The sequence below is a fragment of the Hemiscyllium ocellatum genome, chromosome 48, assembly GCF_020745735.1.
Source record: "Hemiscyllium ocellatum isolate sHemOce1 chromosome 48, sHemOce1.pat.X.cur, whole genome shotgun sequence".
NCBI lineage: Eukaryota > Metazoa > Chordata > Chondrichthyes > Orectolobiformes > Hemiscylliidae > Hemiscyllium > Hemiscyllium ocellatum.
Window position 1 is genome coordinate 2,342,865 of NC_083448.1, and position 21,544 is coordinate 2,364,408.

The window sequence follows — 21,544 nt, forward strand, 5'->3', positions numbered from 1 at the left end:
GAAACTTATAAAGTATTGTGGGGTGCTGATAGAGTTAATGGTAGCTGCTTTTTCCCTAGGATGGGAGATGTCAAAACTAGGAGGCAGATCTTTAACTTGAGAGGAGAGAGAGATTTTAAAAAAGGCACAAAGGGCATTATGTTTTCTTTTTTACACAGGTGGTTCATGTGTGGAATGAGGAAGTGATGGATGTGGGTAAAAATCTAGATGTCTTTCAAATGCTGTAAAGGCAATGAATAGGCAAGGTTTGGAGGGATATGGGCCAAATGCAAGCAAATGGGACAAGTTCAGTTTGGGATTATGCTCAGCATGGACTGGTTGGACCGAAGGGTCTGTTTCTATGCTGTATGACTCCATAAACTTTATTTAACTGGGAATCTTGGAGACAGTCACTTAACGTGCTGCCTCTGCAACAGTAATTTCTAAGGTAAATTACTGAGACTAGACATTCTATGCTAGAGTTTAATCTCAAATGTTGGAATAAGAAATAAAACATGGCTCTCAAAGTGCTAATTATGAACAACTACTGGTAATATTATAGCCTGCATTAACAGTAATCACACTGTTGTTGAACATTGCGTAGTGCTTTTTGTGAGCACTCTGATAATAAAAATAATAGTCTTTTCTCAATCTCAAAAAGAATCTTAGATTGGTACTCACCACAATTTCTGTATTTGACAGTTGGGATTGGCTAGAGCTTCACACAGTGCTTTTACTCCTGAATCCTCGAGTTTATTATAACCCAGGTTTAGAATGGTCAGTGCCAGGCTTGCACGGAGCGCTGAAGCCAGATCTGCAGCACAAGCCGATGTGAGACCAACTTCTTTCAGCCTGGCAAGCAGAATGACAGATCGTTTAAATGAGCATCCCAAAGCTTATTAATATCACTGCTACTGATCCTTCTTATTAAGGATATGCATTACACTACCAACATAGCATGAAGCAAAACAATCACTGATGTAAAGTGCTGCATTTTGGAAAGGCAATTCAGGGCAGGACTGATGGGCAAAGGTCCTAAGGAATGTTGTTGAACAAAGATCTTGGAATGCAGGTTCACTGTTCCTCGAAAGTGGAGTTGCAAGGAGCTCAGATAGAGAAGAGGGCGTTTGGTACGCTTTCCTTTATTGGTTCGAACATTGAGTACAGGAGTTGGGAGGTGATATTGCGGCTATACAGAACATTAGTTAAGAGTGTGGTACTGGAAAAGCACAGCAGGTCAAGCAGCACCCGAGGAGTAGGAAAATCGATGTTTCGGGCAAAAGCACTTCATCAGGAAGCTTTTCCAGCACCACACTCTTGGCTCTAACCTCCAGCATCTGCCGAACTCCATTTTACCCAGGATAGTAGTTAGGCAAACTTTGGAAAACTGTGTGAAATTCTGGTCTCCCTCCCTATAGGAAGGATGAAGGCATTGTGAAACTTGAAAGAGTTCAGAAACTATTTACAAGGATGTTGCCAGGGATGAAGGATTTAAGCAATCTGGAGGGGCTAAATAGGTTGAGGCTGCTTTCCCTAGAGCTTTAGATGTTAAAGGGTGACCTTAGAGGTTTATAAATCATGAAGGGCATGGAAAGTATACATAGACAAGGTATTTTCCTCTGGGCTGGGGGAGTCCAGAGCTGGACAGCATACGTTTAGGGTGAGGTGGGGGGAGAAAGACTTAAAAAGCTCCTAAGGGGCAACCTTTTCATGCAGGTGGTGGTGTGTGTACGGAACGAGCTGCCAGAGGGAGTGGTGGAGGCTGGTACAATTATGACATTTAAAAGGCATTTGGATGGGTACGTGAATAGCAGGGGTTTAAAAGGGTCAATTGCTGGAAAATGGGACGAGATTAGGTTAGGATATCCGGTCAGCATGAATGGCTTGGACTGAAGGATCTCTTTTCAAAAAAATCAGAATCCCTACAGTGTGGTAACATGCCATTTGGCTCAACAAGTCCACACTGACCCTCCGAAGAGTAAGCCACCCAGAACCATTCTGCTACCCTCTTACTCTACCCTGACTAATTCACCTAACCTATGTATCCACGAACACTGCCAGCATAGCCTATTCAACTGACCTGCACATCTTTAAACTGTGGAAGGAGACCAGAGTATCCAAAGGAAACCCATACAGACACAGGGGGAATGTGCAAACTCCACAGAGTCGCCCAATGCTGGAATTGAACCTGGGTGTCTGGCGCTGTGAGGCAGCGGTGCTAACCACTCAGCCACCATGCTATACATCTGTGACACTAGGCAACATTTATTAATAACAATGTTGTGTGTATTCATTACATTCATAAAAAAAGTGACAAGTGTCTAGTTACAAGAACTTCAATCTATCACAATTAGGTACTTACACCAATTCCTGTATTTTACTGTCCGAGTTCCCCAAGGGTACAGACAGGAGTCTCACTCCTGAATCTCCCAGTTTGTTATTACTCAGGTCCAGACTTGTCAGTGATTGGTTTGTAGTGAGAACAGAGACAAGATCCTCAACACAAGAAGCTGAGAGACCATCATCAGCCAATCTGGAATTGAAAGATAGTGTGGATCAGGATAAATCTCAGTGCTTGTTAATAATACTATTATTGAAAGGCACAATAAGTAGAGTTGAAAATGTGTTGCTGAAAAAGCGCAGGTCAGGCAGCATCCAAGGAGCAGGAGAATCGACATTTCGGGCATGAGCCCTTCTTCAGGAATCGAAGATTCATACAATAGGTAGAGTGTCAGACAGCAAGTTATTACTAACAGTCTCTCTCAGTTTGGTACTTACTGCAGTTTCTGTATTGTACAGTCAGGGTTCCTCAGAGCGACACACGGTAACTTCACTCCAGAATCACCCAGCTTATTATTACTCAGATTCAGCACATTCAGTGACCTGTTCACACTGAGTGCAAATGAGAAATCTCCGGCACAAAAATCTGTCAGACAGTTTTCCTCCAGGCTGAAGAGAAAAGGAGGGAGGCAGAAGGATGTTTGGGGGTGGAGAGCATGAAGGAGATGGTGCAGCAGACAAAAGAAAAATAGCATCAACGAGAGTAACTTCTCCAGATCTATTGAAATCACATTATGCTGTTAACAATGTATCTGAATTGACACAGCACAAGTAACAAAACAGCACAAATTGAAATAAATATACAAAGATCTGATAACCATTACTGAAAAATGACTGCAAGGTGAAAAAGACTGGGACCGGGTACAAGACATTTTGTAAAGACAGCAGGCTAATAAAGGTGAAAGGGCGGATCTGTTAATTAGGGATGATATTGCTACAATGGAAAGAAATGAACTTTGTTTTAGAGGTGATAATTTTAGGTCTAATCTTATAAGGAGAAAGTGAGCACCCGCTCCTCCATACTCACGTCCATCCAAAGCCCCAAACGATCAGTCCACATCCAACAGAAATTGACCTGCACCTCCACTAATGCCATCTGTTGTATCTGTTGCACTCGATGTGGTCTCCTCTATATCGGGAAGACAGGATGCCAACTTGCGGGTCATTCCAGAGAACATTTCTGGGACACTCGCACTAACCACCAAAGTCCCTCAGCCCGAACACTTCAACTCCCCCCTCCCATTCTACCAAGGACATGCAGGTCCTGGACCTCCTCCATTGCCAAACTCTAAACACCTGACGTCTGGAAGACAGTAGCGTAGTAGTGTAGGCTCTGGACCAGCACTTGACCAGTCACCGGCCAATATCCTGGTGTCATGGCGTTCACCAACGGCCTTAAATGGAAGGAACTGTGCTGCCTAGCCTACATGAGACTCCAGACCTACAGCAACGTGGTTGATCCTTTGGTCTCTTTTCCAAAGACTCCAATAAACTATGCACAGATAAAGACAAACCTATAGATGGCTCTATGCAGATTTCCAAAAGATATCAGACAAGGCAAAAAGTTAAAACTCGACATGACAGATTGTTGTTGTATGGGTAGAGAATTGCTTATGATTCAGCAAAGAGTGAGCATTAAGCATCATTGCCTAATGGTTGGGACAATGTGATGAACTGATTTTGACTTGCATTCATAATTTAGATGTAGGAATCAAATGCATGGCTGTTTAATAGAGATTTGTCGCTAAGTAAGTTGGTAAGAGACAGAAGTAATTTGCAAAGGCAGGTTCGTAAGAAGGCAAAAACTTTGGCAGATGGAGTGTAATGTGGGTAACCATGAACTTCAGCAGGAAGAATAAATACTTAAATGGAGAGAAACTACAGAGCTCTGACATAAGTTTAGAGTCTTGATACACAAATCACAAAACTGTAGGATGTAGGAACAGCAAGTGATTAAGATGGGAAATGGTATGTTGTTTATTATAAGGGGAATGGATAAGAGAAGTAGAAACATTATGCTACACTTGTAAATTGCATTGGTGAGAAAACATCTGAAGTAATATATCTCTTATTTACGAAAGGATTTAAATACTTCAGAAACCTTTCAGAGAAGGTTCACTTGACTTTCTGATATCAGGCTGGGCCTAAATCCATTGGAGGTTATAATAACGAAGGGCGATCTTATTGAAACATATTATACCCCGAGGAAACTGATAAAGGTGTGCGCTAAAACAATGTGCCTCTTTGTGGAGAAGAGGCATACAGATTAAGAGTTAGGGGTCTCTAGGTTAGGATGGAAGTCAGGAATTTTGTTCCTCTCAGAGGCTCATGACTCTTTGGAACAAACTTCCTCAGGAAGCATTGGAGGAAATACGAATGAATATTTTTGAGGCAGAGGTTCGATTGAACTTCGATTGACTAGGGAGACACAGATTATTACAGGGTAGGATGAAGTGTGGAGTTGAAAGCACAAACAAATCAGTCATACTCTTACTGAATGGTGGCAGGCTTGATGAGCCTAATGGAGGACTCCAGCTCCTAATTCATGGGTTTGCATATATGGTTACTGTGCACTTTGTCCAGCATCCAGTTCTTAGTAAACAATTCCAAGTATTCTTTCACTTACCCCAGTTCTTTTATTTTACAGTCTGGCTTCCTCAGAACTACAGACAGTAGTTTCACACCTGAATCTCCAAGTTCATTAAAACTCAATCTAAACACAAGAGCCAGAAACAAGTTAAATCAAAACTTGGATAAAACTTAACAGCAATATACTGCAGATGCTGGATATCTGAATTGCACGAGCTGTTTCCATGGAGAGCGCAAGAGGGAGGGTGCCCGAGCGCGAGACAGCGAGAAACAGCATGAGAGAGTGTGACTGCGAGTCAGTACAGGACACAGCGCACGAGAGTGTAAGCAAGTTAACATTTCAAATCCAGTATCAGAACTGCAGAATTTGTTTGTCATGAATGTTGCCAACCATATCAAAGAGAGTTCAAAAGATAATGATAACATTTCCTGTCACTGGCAAACAATATTGCTCCATATAACTGCCTATATATTAAAAAACTATCACTTATGCATTTTTTTCAAATCCTTTCAATAGCCCTCAGCCTAGTTCGATTTGTTGATCAAAATTAATATACTAAAACTTAGCATGTAGATACCTCCATGTTGGAGGAATTTTGCAATTCTTCTTTTCTATAAGTGAGATGATTTTACAATGGACCAAAATATTCTGAAACGTTCGCAAAGATCCATTTTAGATTCTCCCACGAGGGAATTAGTAGCTTATTCTATTATTATTCATCACAACATTACTAATTAGAACTATAGAATTATACTGTAGTGAACACTCAACTTTGTGTTTGTACCAGCTCCTGAAAGAGCTATCCAGCTAGTCACATTCTCCAACCATATTCTGTAGGCCTCTAAATGAATCAATTTCAAATATGTATAGTCTTTGTTCGATCCTCCTATGGAATCTGTCTCAAACACTCTCCCAGGCAGCATATTCTAAATTATCTGAGGAAAGAAGTTTCTCATCTGACTCTTAGCTCTCTTGCTGTTAATCTTGAAATTTTGATCCCTAGTTACTGACAATCCTACTAATGAAAACAGATTATCTTTCCTTACCCCGTCAAAGATGTTCATTGCAATTTAGGATCCATCCCATTCTCCACCTGGTGAGGTCTCGTCCTACATATTTGGCACCTATTTGCTTCTGTGAAGTGGCGGGAAGCTAAGTACCCATTTACTATCTCTGCCATACGCTTTGCTTCAGTGCGTAACTGACCTTGCTTGATTTTTATCGACCCCACTATCATTCAGTAATCTTTCACTGTTGAAATGTTTGGAGAATATTTCACCATTTGTTTTCGCGCAGCTTGACATCTCTCATGCTTCCTCTCAAGCTTTCCTTAGTCCAGCCTTCCGACTCTGAAATACTCTTCCTGATTTCTATTGCTACTGTTATTCCAGAATGCAGCTTTCCACATTTTTATTTCTTATTTTCTCAACAATATCCTTCATTATCTTGCAGACTCGGATGCCCCATATTTATTTCTCATGGGTATGGACCTAGTGTGCTCTCTATTCATCTCCTTTCTGAAAATCTCCCCTTCTCATCCACTGTTTTATCCACAAAAGTGTATTTCCAATCAACTAGCTCTGCTACAAAATCTGCTGATTTCTACTCAGGGGTCTTAATCCTTGACTGGTTTTTATCTTTTCTACCTTAACATTGATTATTATATTATAACCACTGTTTTCTCAAATACTCCCTCCTCTTACATCCTCCACTTGGCCTGCCTCGTTTCCTTGGATCAGATTCAGCATAGCTCCTGCCTTCCCTCCCTCGTAGAGCTGGGAATGTACTGTTCCAGAAAGTTCTCCTGCACACATGGCAGAAATGTCTCCCTTGCTGTGCCACCCTGGAGAGATATCCTGGTTGCTCAAGCACACTTTCCAAACATTTATCAGTTATGTCACAGATCCTTGCACCCAGAAGGTAAGAGATCATACCAGATTCACTCTCTTGGCTGCAAACTAAAATGCGCATCCTGCAAAACAGTGAGTCACCCACCAACACTGTCTTTCTAATCTGCCAAATGGACTCTTTCCAGAGTAACCTCCTGCACCATGATACTGTGGTTCTCCCTCAAGCCATCCACGTGTTTGTTTCCAGCCACTGTCTGGCTAAGCCAGACTAGATTTTGTTTTATTATTCACTCGTGTGACATGCACATCGCAGGCTGAGCCAGCATCTTATTGCCTGTACCTTGTTGCCCTAGAGAAAGTGGTCTCGATGAGGGGGTGCCAGAAAAGCAGTCGGTCAGACAGCATCCAAGGAGCAGGGAAAGAAAAAATTGGACATTTCAGGCAACAGCCCTTCATCAGGACGGGCTGAAGGGCTTTTGCCCAAAACGGCAATTTTCCTGCTCCTCGGATGCTGCCTGACATTGTGCTTTTCCAGCACCACTCTAATCTCGACTCTGATCTCCAGTATCTGCAGGGCCCACTTCTGCCAAGACAAAAGGTGGTGGTGTGCTGCCTTCTTGAACCACTGTAGTCCACCTCTGTAAGTTGACCCACAATAACCTTAGGGAATGAATTCCAGAGTTTTGACCCAGCAACAGTGATGGAATGGAGTTATACTTCCAAGTCAGGATGCTGAATGACCTGGAGAGGAACTTTCAAGGGGTGTTGTTCCATGTATCTGCTGCTCTTGTCCTTCTATATTGAAGTGGTTGTGGGTTTGGAATGTGTAGTCTCCCGGTCGAGGGACTGTAACCAGAGAATTAATTCAAAACATGTCTTTTCAATCATTTGCTGAACAGGTAGGTATAAATAAAGCATTACCTCAACACACGACATTTTTGGAGTATGGAATCCAGCCGTTGCAATCCTTCACACTTAATGTAACAATTCCGCAGGTCGAGTTTTCTAATCGAATCACAGAATTCAAAGACACTGGATAGGACCAGATAGTCAATTGGAGTCAGTCTCAGTCCACGCAAATTAAATATTTCTGCAGATTCCACAATTTCCTGAAGCAGTTTTTTATTCTGAGACTCAAACATGTAGTGCAATGCGTTCAACAGGTTGGTTTGATCAGGTTTACTTGCTGCGTTTTTAATCTGTTCCTCAACCTTCTCCTTCACCCAAGTAATCACTTGACAGATTGTCACATGACAAAATGAATCAAGGAGCTTCTCCAGAGGCCTGGCTGCCTGAGAAGACAGACCAATAACAAAACGGAGAAATATCTCAAAGCGCCCATCTTCCATGCTATGGGCTTTACTGAGGAGTTCCTGTATGTTCCCAGAATCTGAAGTGAGGAACTGTGCCAACGCAGCTATGAATTCTTGGATGGTGAGGTGTGGGAAAGTGTAAACTATGCTGCGAACAGAATCATCCATCTCCAAAAGTTCCATCAGGAAACCAGACAGGAACTGGGAAGGTTGGAGGTTGTACTGGACCAAATCTTCACTTGTAAACACAATTGTCTTCCCAGAGACTCCAGCAAAGGCCATCCTACCAAGCTGTAGTAACACTTCACGAGGGTTTTCAATCTCTCGGCCATGGTTTTCCAGAACGTTATAAATAAAGTAGGAATATAGCTGAGTGACGGTCCTGGGAACATGCTGCTGTTTCCTGCCTCTTTGCTTGAAGAAGGGACCGAGTGACAGACCGAGGATCCAGCAGTATGAAGGGTTATAGCACATAGTGTACAGGATCTCATTCTCCTCCAAGTGTTTCAAAACAGCTGCTGCCACTTTCTTATCTTCATAAAACTTGTTGAAGTACTCCCTCTGTTCATCACGACCAAATCCCAGGATTTCAGCCCAGACACTGACCTCAGCCACTTCCAATAAATGTAATGCAGTGGGACGAGTGGTCACTAACACTGAACATCCTGGGAGCAGCTTGTGCTGGATTAAACTGTACACAATGTCAGACATCTCACACCAGCTTTCAGGGTCTGTGCACATGTGCGGAGGTGCTGTGCTTCTCTGATGGCCTGCAAAATCGATCCTCTCCTTGAATTCATCCAAACCATCAAATATAAAAAGCAAACCCTCTGGGTTCTTCCAGAGCTCTCCCAGAACATTCTCAAAGTAAGGATACATATCCAGTATCAGATTTCTCAGGTTAACCCTGCCATTATAAGTGTTTAAGTGCCGGAATTTAAAGCTGAAAACAAATTGAAAGTGTGGGTATATTTTCCCTGTGGCCCAGTCATGAACAATCTTCTGCACCATTGTTGTTTTTCCAATCCCTGGGACTCCACTCACTACTGCTGAACTCCCGAAATTGGATTGCCAAACCCATTTCTTTAATTTCTGGACCAAAAATCCTACCCAGGAAAAACTGCTCTGGAACAAGCAATCGACTGGAATTTTTTCCAGTTCTCTCCGGAGATGTTTCTCTCTCCACTCCTCATGGTCTCGGCCTCTTGCCAGCAATTCATGCTCTACAAGTTTCCGATCTCGAACAGCAGAGATGACCGTTAGCTCAGCATATCGATCAACCAGCTGGAAAGTCTTCACCTTCTCCTTTACTAGGATTGTGCTTACTTGCAGTGTTTGAGTTTGTACACAGAGTACTTCCTTGTGTTTTTCCTGAACACCTTTAATTAGAACAGATAGAAAGTGGTTCTCAATGTTAATCATATTGGAATATACAAAAAGAAACACTTCTCTATTCCACTTTGCAAAATAGTGAACTATTGTCGTTTGATTCACAGCTTCAATAGAACAAGTTAAATTTCAGTTAATGGAAACCTCATTCACAAATCAAAAAATGGCGAACAATGTTCAATAACCAATTTAATTCCAGTATTTTACCGAACTAAACATTCGTGATTAACACTAACAAGTATCTCACTCCAAATTTTGATCAATGATAAAGCTCAACGAAGATTTATTGCTCAGTTCCAGCTGGTGTTTGGTAATCAAAAGGAAAATTCCTTGCCCATGCTTAGCCTGATGCTGAGATTTCATGGGGTCAGGAGTCAATGTTGAAGACTCCTAGGGCACCTCCCTCCAGTGTGTATGTCACTGCACTACTTCCCCTACAGGAATGGTCTGACTGTGCCCTAATTTTGGAATGGCCCAACAGGTGGCAGTAGAGAGGGTTTTGCAGCATTGACAGGACCAAGCTTCTTGGAGGAACTGAGGACTGCAGATGCTGAGATAGGAGTCGAAAAGTGCGGCGCTGGAAAAGCACCGCTGGTTAGGCAGCATTCAAGGAGCACAGGAGAGTCGGCGTTTTGACCAGGAGCTCTCGAAGCATCTTGCTCTTCTTCCTGGCTCCAGGTGAATGCCAGATAGGAATAAACTAGATAGTTTTTTTTGGGGACTTTTGTAGTAGTTCAATCCAAACCAGCTGTTTGCTAGGCTATGAGTCAACTACATTTCTGTGGGAGTGGAGTCACAAAAAGGAGAATGTTAATGATAGCAAATCTAATTCCGTAAAAAGCGTATTTAAACCAAATGGGAATTAATGATAATTGTTGTGGTTCTGTTCGTCGAGTTGGGAGTTTTTGTTGCAAACGCTTCGTCCCCTTTCTAGGTGACATCTTCAGTGCTTGGGAGCCTCCTGAGAAGGGGACCTAGAAAGGGGACGAAGCGTTTGCAACAAAAACTCCCAGCTCGGCTAACAGAACCACAACAATGAGCACCCGAGCTACAAATCTTCTCACAAACTTTAATGATAATTGATAATAGTTTTAGTAATATAGTTTTATTATCAGACTTTTAATTGGATAATCTAACATCACCAGCTGTGATAGGATTGGAACTCAGATCCCCAGAGCATGATCTGCATTTCTGGATTACTGGTCCAACACCAATACCACTAAATTGCCTTCCCAGGTTGTTCCATGCAAAGCTAGTGGACTGCCAGATGAGTTTGTCTCTGGAAGAGGGACATACCTGTTTGGGACAAGTAGTCTTTTTCTCTGCCCTAAGACATTTCCTAATTTTAGTTTTGATTTATTATTGACATACGTACCAAGATAAAGTACTGTCTGCAGTAAATGCCAGGTAGAACTACCCTCTGATCATTGGTGCCAAACTCACTCGGTCTTGATGTCAAGGACAGTTACTCCAACATCATCTCTGAAATTCAACTGTTTTGTCAATGTTTGAACCGAGGCTGTAATGAGCCCTGGAGCCAAGTGGCCTTGGCAGAATCAAAACTGGGTGTCACTGAACAGGTTATTGCTGACCAGGTGGTACTTGATAGCACAGTTGATGACATCTTCCATTATTTCACTGAATTGGGACTGATGAGACGTTAATTGGCCAGGTTGGATTTGTCCTGATTTTTGTGAACAGGACATAAGTGGGCAATTTTCCACATCACTGGACAGATACCTATGCTGTAACTATACTGGAATGGCTCGGCTATGGGAGTGGCAAGTTCTGGAGGTCATGTTTTCAATACTATTGCTGAAATGTTGTTTGGGCATATAGCCTTTGCAGCATACAGTGTCTTTAACCATTTCTTAATATCATGTGGAGTGAATCAAATTGGCTTAAGGCTGTAATACTGTGCACCTATGAAGGAGGCAGAGATGGATTCTCCAGTCGCCACTTAGAGTCAGACGGACAACACGACAACAGACCCTTCGGGCCAACCCGTCCATGCCGACCAGGTATCCCACCCCAATCTAGTCCCATCTGCCAGCATCTGGCCCATTTCCCTCCAAACCTTTCCCATCCAGATGGCTTTTAAAAAGTTGCAAATGCACTAGCCTCCACCATTTCCTCCGGCACGCCATTCCACATACGCACCACCCTCAGTGAAAAGACCCTTTAGGTCTTTTTTATATCTTTCCCCGCTCACCCTAAATCTATGTCCTCTACTTCTGGATTCCCCCACACCAGGGAAAAGACCATGTCTATTTATCTATCCATGGCCCTCACGATTCTATAAACCTGTTAAGATCACCCCTCAGCCTCAGACGCTCCAGGGAAAACAGCACTAGACTATTCAACCTCTCCCTATAGCTCAAACCCTCCAACCCTGGCAATGTCCTTGTAAATCTTTTCTGAACCCTTTCAAGTTTCACAACATCCTTCCGATGGGAAGGAGACTAGAATTGCCCGCAATATTCCAAAACTGGCCTAACCCAATACTGAAGGAAGATTGTTGCGAATACTTCTGGCTACATTTTGCACTGATGAGTTGGGATTTGCTACCATGAAGGATAGGAATATTTGTGGAGCCTTCGCCTCCAGTAAGTTGTTCAATTGTCCACCACCATTCACGACTAGATCTGGCAGGACTGCAGATCTGAGATCTCTTCCTTTAGCATGGCATAATGGCACAATTAGCAATGCAGAAATCTGAGCTGATGTTCTGGGGACATGAATTTTAATTCCACCATTGAAGAGGCAAATGTCTGAATTTAATAAAAATCTGGAATCTTTAAATAGGCAACGTGGTGATCATGTAACGAGTCAATTGTAACAATAATTTATTTTGTTTACAAATGTGCTTTAGGGGATAAAATCTACACTCTTTACCTCATCTGGCCTACATGTGACTCCAGACCCACACTGCTGCAGTTCACTCTTAACTGCTTTCTCGGCAAAAAGTGGCAGCCTCGTCAATGAAGTCAATATCCCAAGAACATACATTTTTAAAAAAAAATTGATTTCAGATAGTCAAGGGCAGGTCATGTCTCACAAACCTGAGTTTTTTTGAGAAGATGACCAAGCATGCAGATGAGGGTAGGACAATTGAAGTGGTATACATGGACTTTAGTAAAGCCTTTGATAAGGTTTCACATGGTCGGCTGATTGAGAAAATGCAGAGACATGGAATCAAGTGATTCAGCAGTTTGGATTAGAAACGGGCTTTCTGGAAGAAGGCGGTTGATGGAAAATATTCAGTCTGGAGTCCAGTTACAAGAGGTGTGCCACAATGATGTTATGGGACTACTGCTTGGAAGAATGTTACAGGTTGCAGGGGGACTTGGATAAACTGCAGAATTGGGCTGAGAGGTGTAAAATGGAGTTCAACACAGCTAAATGTGCGTGATTCATTTGGGAAAAATAACGCAAATGCAGAGTACTGGGTCAATGGAAAGATATTGGGTAGTGTGGGCGTGCAGAGTGCTGTTGGAGTCCATGTACATAGTGTTGTTAAGGAGGCATATGGTGTGTTAGGTTTTATTGGTAGAGGGAGTGTGTTCCGGAACTGCAATATCATGCTGCAACTATACAAAACGCTGGTGCGGCCCACTTGGAATATTGTGTACAGTTCTGGTGGCGACATTACAGGAAGGATGTGGAAGCATTGGAAAAAGGTGCAGAGGAGATTTACCAGGATGTTGCCTGGTCTAGAGGGAAGGTCTTATGAGGAAAGGCTGAGAGACTTGGGTCTGTTCTTATTAGAAAGGCGGCAGCTAAGGGGGGGATTTGATAGAGACATACAAGATGATCAGGGGAGTAGATAGGGTAGACAATGAAAGACATTTTCCTAGGATGATGAAGTCAGCTTGTACAAGAGGACATAACTACAAATTAAGAGGTTTAGATTTAAGACAGATGTCAGAGGCAAGTTCTTTATGCAGAGAGTGGTAAGGGCATGGATGCCCTACCTGCTAATATAGTCAACTCAGCCACATTAGGGAGATTTAAACAATCCTTAGATAAGCACATGGGTGATTGAGATAGTGTAGGGGGACGAGCTTAGAACAGTTCACAGGTCAGCACAACGAGGGCCGAAGGGCCTGTTCTGCGCTATATTGTTCTATGTTCTCATACGTAAGATTTAAAGTAGTCATGATAAACAGTTTGATTTGGTGAAATATTGCAACATCTTAATGCAAGGAGTATACGGTGTTAGGCAGATGAACTTAGGGCTTGGATTGGTGCCTGGGAGTATGATATTATTGCCACAGAGACTTGGTTGAAGGAAGGACATGATGATTGGCAACTACATGTTCCAGGATATAGATGCTTCAGACACAACAGGGAGGAAAGTGAAAGAGGGGGTGGAGTTGCATTGCTGGTCAGGGATGATATGATGGCTGTGCTCAAGGAGGATACAATGGCGGTTGTAAGGCATTATGGGTGGAGCTGAGAAATAAGAAGGGTGAAGTTACATTGTTGGGGCTGTATTACAGGTGTCCCAATAGTGAGCGTGAGGTAGAAAAACAAATAGGTAAACAGATTATGAATAGATAGAGGCAATAGGGTAGTGGTGATGGGAGATTTTAATTTTCTCAACATTGACTGGGATACATTTAGCGACAGACGTCTGGATGGAATAGAATTTGTACGAAGCGTCCAGGAGAGTTTTCTAGAACAGTAGGTCAATAGCCCGACGAGGGAAGGGGCCATATTGGACCTGGTACTGGAGAACGAGCCAGGACAAGTGTAGAAATTGCGGTGGGAGATTTCTTTGGGAACAGTGACCACAATTAGAGTGGTCAATCAGGCATATAGTATGTTTGCCTTCATTGGACGGGGCATTGAGTATAAGAGCTGGCAAGTCATTTTAAAATTGTACAAGACGTTGATTCGGCTGCATTTAGAATATGTGTTCAGTTCTGGTCGCCACTTTACAAAAAGGATGTGGACACTTGGCAAGGGTGCAGAGAAGGTTTACAAGGATGTTGGCCTTATATGGAAGGTGCTAGCTATGAAGAGAGGTCAAATAGGTTAGGTTTATTTTCACTTGAAAAAGGGAGATTGAGGGGGGACCTGATTGAGGTTTACAAAATCATGAAGGGTAGAGACAGGGTGGATAGAGACAAGCTTTTTCCCGGGTGAAGGATTCAATAACAAGAGGTCATGCTTTCAAGGTGAGAGAGGTGAAAAGTTTAAGGGTGATACACATAGCAAGTATTTCACATAGAAGGTGGTGGGTGTTTGGAACGTGTTGCCAGCAGAGGTGGTAGAGGCAGGCACGGTAGATTCATTTGGACTCTGGACAGATGCATGAGTAGAGGGGGAGCAGAGGGGTACAAATGCTTAGGAATTGACTGACAGGTTTAGACAGTACATTTGGATCGGCTCAGGTTTGGAGGGCTGAAGGGCCTGCTCCTGGGCTGGAAATTTTTTTTCTTCTATCTGCACTTAAACAATATACAACTCATATGGCTTCTCATGTAGGTTGAATCTCTTCAAAATAGTTGAAGATTTGGGATGGTTCTGAATAATTCTGAATTGAGTTTCCCACACTCTGAACATTTGATTAGTAGATTTTGAAATTCCAAACAAACATTCTGATTTTCAGAAGTGAAATAAAACAATTTGAAATCTCAATTCCTTTATCTCTTACCTTTCAGGTTGCTGGGGATTTCAGGTAAACCTTTTGCCATGTTCACGTTATCAAGTTGTTCAAAATCTGTTTGAAATCATTTAAATTTCATGAAATCATATCTTTGTAACATTTTAGCAAAATCTACAGCATTACAATCTGAAATTGGATTCAATGTAACCATACCAATTTCCTGTATTTCGTTAAGTATTTTATCCAACTTTGGTAATCTATGGTGCATTTTCACAAAGGATTCCCACATCATTCTTCGAGCCACAGAGCCTTTCCCCATCACAAGAGTTAGGAGAAGTTTGGAACTGTCCGCCTGGTTTCCCTTCTCCACAAGTTCAATGACTTTCTGTAAAACATATCAATAAGTATATTGAAGAGTCAAAGGAGAGATAAAGACTGCGAAGGAGAAGGAAAAGGATCGCTCAGTGATGGTATTCCCAAGTTGCATTTCGCATAGAAAACAGTCACTGGATCAGGCAGCATCTATTCTAACCATCACATCAGTATTCTGTAAACATCTTAGGAACCGGGAACTGAACATTTAACAGGCTTAAAAGCTGAACAATGATTCAAGTCAGAGCCCATTTTTCAGATCAAAGACCCCTGTTCTGGAAAATGCTTCACTCGATAAACTCATACCTGGTGTAAAGGAACATGGTTATCCTATAGATCAAAGCACATTGTTCTCCTATGTATCACTACAAGTGTTTCTTAGGTATGAACGCTTGATTCAATCACCTTTTACAATGTGCAATAAGACCCAGACAAAAGCAGGCACAATTGTCCACAATTCATGACAAAAAGGTTTCCTCAAATAACACCTCCAAAAATAGAATAATTTCTAGTCATTCAAGCCTCAATTTCCATTTTCAATCTCAACCATAACTAGGAAGGTGAAAATAGGAAGACAGAATCATAGAATCTTAATAGTGTGTAAACAGCCTGTTTGGCCCAATAGTTTCACACCAACCCTCCAGTCCCTTTCCTCTATTCCTGTAACCCTGCATTTCCCACAGCTAATGCACTTAACCTACACATCCCTGAACACACTTTGGATTGAGAGAGGAAACCAGAGCACCCAGTGGAAACGCAAACAGACACGGTTAGAACGAACAAACTATACAGACACAGTCACCAGAGGCTGGAATCGAACCATAGTCCCTGGCACTGGGAGGCAGCAGTGTTCAAAACTGAGCCAACGTGCCAGTCATCTGAAAGCATGTAGCGAGTGAGAAGGAACAGAGATGTCCACTGATGTTGGAGGGTTTTAAAGAGGTACTAGATTAAACATAGTTGATGTTTATACCACGAATAGAATTAAGCTTCAAGAAGAGAATTTTAAATTGAAGTCACAAAAGGACCATGGTCAATCAAACACACAAATGCAACAGTGTAAAGGCAGAAGTTTGGATGCAAAGTTTACGATAGATGGAGGAAGGTCAGCAACAACACTTAAATAATTTGAACTAATGGTGGCACCATCACGAATGAGAGTTTCATTCGTTATGAGATTACAATAGGAGCAATAATAGCCTTATGGAGGCAGAATCATGCAATCTTGAGGATGCAGAGGATTCAAGATCAGGAACTGTGTTTAAAACTAAACACGATATAGAATTTGGAAAGGTAGGCGCAATTTAGACAATTGTTGGGGAGGGGAATTAGATGTAATGACGAAGGAAAGTCTTTTTTTAAATTAAGGAAAGAATCACGATGTTAGGTATAAGCTTCGGCAAATAAGGTGAAGGATAATTCGAAGGGATTCTATAAATGCACTAAGGACAATAAAGTAACTCGAGAAAGAATAGGGCCATTAAAATCAGCAAGGCAGCAGGAAATGGGGGAAATACTAAGCGAGTATTTTGCATCTTGCTTACGGGGAAATAAACAGCAATATCTTGAAAAAACAAGTGTCCATAGCACAGAGGAAATGCTGGATGTCATAAAATGCATGAAGGTGGACCAAGCTGCAGGTACCCTAGGACTCTGTGGGAAGCTAGGGGAGTGATTGCTGTGCCCCTTGTTAAACTATTTGTATCACCGATAGTCACGTGTGGTGCCAGATGACTGAAGGTGGCTCACGTGAAGCCACTATAAGAAAAGTGGTAAGGAAAGGCCAGGGATCTATAGGCCGGTGAGCCTGACATCAGTGGCGGGCAAATTGTTGGAGGGAATACTAAGAGACGGGATTTACATGTATTTGGATAGGCAAGGATTGATTAAGGATAGTCAACACTGCTGCCTCATAGCACCAGGGTTCCAGGTTTGATTCCAGCCTCAGGTGACTGACTGTGTGGTGTTTGCATATTCTCCCAGTGTCTGCGTGGGTTTCCTTCGGGTGCTCTGGTTTCCTCCCACAATCCAAAGATGTGCAGGTCAGGGTGAATTGGCCATGCTTAGGTGCATTAGTCAGAAGGAAATGGGTCTGGGTGGGTTACTCTTCAGAGGGTCGGTTGGGACTTGTTAGACCGAAGGAGCTGTTTCCATACTGTAGGGAATCTAATCTAACCAAACTGGACAGATTACACCTGGGCAGGACTGGGACTGATGTCCTCAGGGGACTGTTTGCTGGAGCAATTGGGAAGGGCTTAAACTAATATGCCAGGATGTTGGAAACCAACGTAAGGAGTCGGGAAAGAGGGAACAAGGACAAAAGCAAGTAGTTAGAAAAGGGAAAACGAAAAGTGATAGGCAGAAAAACCAAGGACAAAACTCAAAAATACTGGGAGCAAGACAATGTTAAAAAGACAAGCTTACAGCCTTTGTGCCTTCATATGTAGAACATTTGCAACGAAGTGGCTGAACTAATCATGCAGAGATGTAAATGGGTATGACATGATTAGGATTATGGAGACATGGCTGCCCAATCTATATGCAAATTAAAATCACTCATGATTACAAATACTCCTTTATCACATGCTCCTTAAACAGGAAATTAGAGGTGCATGTGGTCAGGGAATAGCAGTGATGATGGGTGACTTCAATCTGCACATAGATTGGGCAAAATCTAATTAGCCATAATGCCCAGAAGGAAATCCTGGAGTGTATATGGAATGGTTTTCTTGACCAATATGTGCAGGAGCCAACTTGTGTAGCATCTCAAATTTTGCAGATGGTATCTGATTGTGCGGGAGGGTAAACTGTGATGAGGATGCAGTGGTCGGGACAGGTTGGGTGAGTGGGCAAGTCAATGGCAGATGCAGTATAATTTGGATAAAATGTGAAGTTATTCATTTGGAAGTCAAATGAAGGCGGCAGATCACTACTTAAAATGACTGTAAATTGGGAGAAGGGGGTGTGCAGCAGGACTTGGCTGTCCTTGAGCACCAGTTGCTGAAAATAAGCATGCATGTGCAGTGCAGGAAAAATGTCAAATGGGATGTCAGTCTTCACTACAAGAGTTTTTTTTTACTTCATTCATAGGATGAGGGCATTGCTGGCCAAACCTGCTTTTATTGCCCATCCAGAGGATATTGAAGAGTCATCCATATTGCTGTGGGTCTGGAATTAGGTGAAGGCACAACCGGGTAAGGATAGCAGATTCCTTCCCTAAAGGACATTAATGAACCAGATGGTTTCATTTGACAACAGATTCACAATCAACATTTGACTCTTATTTCCAGATTTTACGGAGTTCAAATTAAAACATCTGCCATGGGGGGGGGGGGGGGGGGGATTTACTTCCAGGTCCCCAGAACATTGGCTGGGTCTCTGAATTAACAGTATAGCAATAATACTACGAGGACACTGCCGCCCCTTTGAGTAAAGGAGCAGGGATGTGTTGTTGCTGTTATACAGGGCCTTGGTAAGGCCACACCTCAAACGTTGCGTGCAGTTTTGGTCTAATCTCCTGAGGAGAGGTGCTCTTGCTCTCGAGGGATTGAAGGTTTACCAGGGGCGGAGGGACTTGACATTCAGGAGAGATTGAGAAGGTTAGGATGGTTTTCGCTGGAATGCAGACGAATGAGGGTGGGGGGCGCGATTTTGATCTCAGAGACTTATAAAATCCTAACAGGACTGCACAGGGTAGATGCAGGGAGGATGCATTCAGAACCAAGCATCACAGTCTGAGGATTCAGGGTAGACTATTTAGGATGAAGATGAGGAGACACTTCTTCATGCAAAGAGTGGCGAGTCTGTGGAATTCATCACCACAGGAAATAGTTGATGCCAAAACACAAATGTATTCAAGAGGCGGCTAAATATCGCACTTGGGGTGAATGGAATCAAAGGTTACGGAGAGAAAACGGATTTAGACTATTGAGTTGGACAATTAGCCATGATCATGATGAATACAGGTGTAGACTCGAAAGGCCAAATGGCCTCCTCCTACCTTGTAGGTTTCAAGCTGCTAAAAGTTTCAGAGTAGAAATGAAATTTAATAGATCACTTTGCACAACATGGGGCACCAGAAACAATAACCACAAACTGTCAACTCTGCGAAGTTCTCCTTCCTAACATCTCATGCCAATAAGCGGGCTTTTAAAGGAGCAGAAGGGGTGATGCCAGTGGTGGGGCCTCACTCAGACTCCTATTTTCAACTGCTGCTTCTGTTCACGACACATCCGCTCTGGCATCCCAGGTGCTTACGGAATTGAAGGCTTCACATACTTTTCAGCCATCTGATTAGGGGCAGAAAACAGGTCTCAAGCCACAATGCCACTGAGATCACTAAATGGGTGTGGAAAAGCCCAAATGAAGAGCGGTTGCATTTCTCACCAACCTTGTCAGAGCAAAATCTATTGTTAATTTTGCCCCTAGTTTCAAATCCACAATATTTCTTCGCCTCAATTTCTTCCGGCTGTGTTTCTTTTTACCCTAGATTTCAAAGACTTGACATTGTGGTAGTTATGTCACCTTTAAATAATCAAACGGATTGCTTGTCCCACCCACTTACCTGATGCTCCTGTCCAGTGAAATGCTTCTCATATGTTAGCAACGTGCTGATTTCAACCGAGACTTCTTCAATTGCTTGTTCTAGTCTGTCCCGGTACAACTTTGTCAATTTGAACAGCTGGTCCTCATTGCACTTTGTCAAGAACTCCATATTTGTCAAGTGTGGATCTATGATTAAAGAAAATTGAGGAAACAAAACAGATTTAATTTCATCCAAACTCTGCATTACCCACATATCAAATGATATCCATGTGCCACATGAGCTGAAAATTCAGAAAATGCACGTACAACATTCAAATTATATGCTCTTGACCCAAAAGACACTTTCTCATGTATTAATCATTTGGACTCGCAACTGGCAAGTTACATTCAGAATTATGGGTAAATACATCAAATTCATACATTCTTCAAGGAAACGCAATTAACTATGGCATTTAATATAACATTCATAGCCAGAACTTTGGTGCATATAACCAAAGGACACTCTTATTGCTATGAAATGATCATTAGTGTCATTTCAGTGCATTCATGGGCTGATCAATTAGGTTTCTTACCCTGCACAATATCTTGCATGGCCCTCAGCTGGAACATAAAATCCAGTTGGCCCTGCCATTTACAGGTCAATAGGTAAAGGGCAGGGCAGATAAACTAAACTCAACAGGAGTTAACGAATAAAACTGATGTACTCACATGGGATTCTACTTCAGAGAAACTGAAGTACTATCTTAATCTGAGTGTAGATTAAGATATAATGCAGGGAGTAAACTGTTTGGGAGCAAAGTTTGTTCCAATTAAATGAGTTATAGAGCAATGTTAAGCTGTATAAAGCTTGATCCAGGTGGGATGCCAGGAGATTGTTCTTTTCCCATTCAATGGTGAAAATCTTGAAAACACTGTCATCTTGAGCAATTAGATTAGATTCCCTACATTGTGCAAACAGGCCCTTCAGCCCAACAAGTCCACACCGACCCTCCAAAGATTAACTCACCCAGATCCATTCCCCTACATTTACCCCTGACTAATGCACCTAACAGTACGGGCAATTTAGCATGGCCAATTCACCCTAACCTGCACATCTTTGGACTGGGGGAGGAAACCGGAGCACCCGGAGGAAACCCATGCAGACACGGGGAGAATGTGCAAACTCCACACAGCCAGTTGCCCGAGGCGGGAATTGAACCCGGGTCCCTGGTGCTGTGGGGCAGCAATGCTAACCACTGATCCACAGTGCTGCCCCAGTTATAGAGTCCTACAGCATGGAGACAGACCCTTTGGCCCAAACTGGTCTGTGCTGACAAAAATGTTCATTTACACTAACACCATTTCCCTGCACTCAATCCATATCCTTCTGAAGGTGAAAGTGAGGACTGCAGATGCTAGAGATCAGAGTTGTAAGTGTAGGAAACACGATGATGAGCTTATGCCCAAAACGTTGATTCTCCTGTTTCCAGGATGCTGCGTTCTCCGCTGTGCTTTGCCAGCGCCACACTCAACCCATATTCTTCTAATCCTTTACTATCCATGTATTTGTTCA

At 42.6% G+C, this 21,544-nt stretch overlaps 1 protein-coding gene across 1 annotated transcript in view; it reads right to left on the reverse strand.

The window, feature by feature from the left end:
• The window catches only part of LOC132836889 (NACHT, LRR and PYD domains-containing protein 3-like), a 76,302-nt gene that overhangs the window by 46,444 nt on the left and 8,314 nt on the right, over positions 1-21,544 (reverse strand). The window contains exons 3-8 of the mRNA XM_060856454.1: positions 20,012-20,178; positions 15,289-15,460; positions 15,124-15,189; positions 7,681-9,451; positions 4,946-5,032; positions 2,758-2,928 (exon numbers count right to left, since the gene is read on the reverse strand). Coding sequence (XP_060712437.1) covers positions 2,758-2,928; positions 4,946-5,032; positions 7,681-9,451; positions 15,124-15,189; positions 15,289-15,460; positions 20,012-20,178 — 2,434 coding nt within the window. The remainder of the gene's footprint in view (positions 1-2,757; positions 2,929-4,945; positions 5,033-7,680; positions 9,452-15,123; positions 15,190-15,288; positions 15,461-20,011; positions 20,179-21,544) is intronic.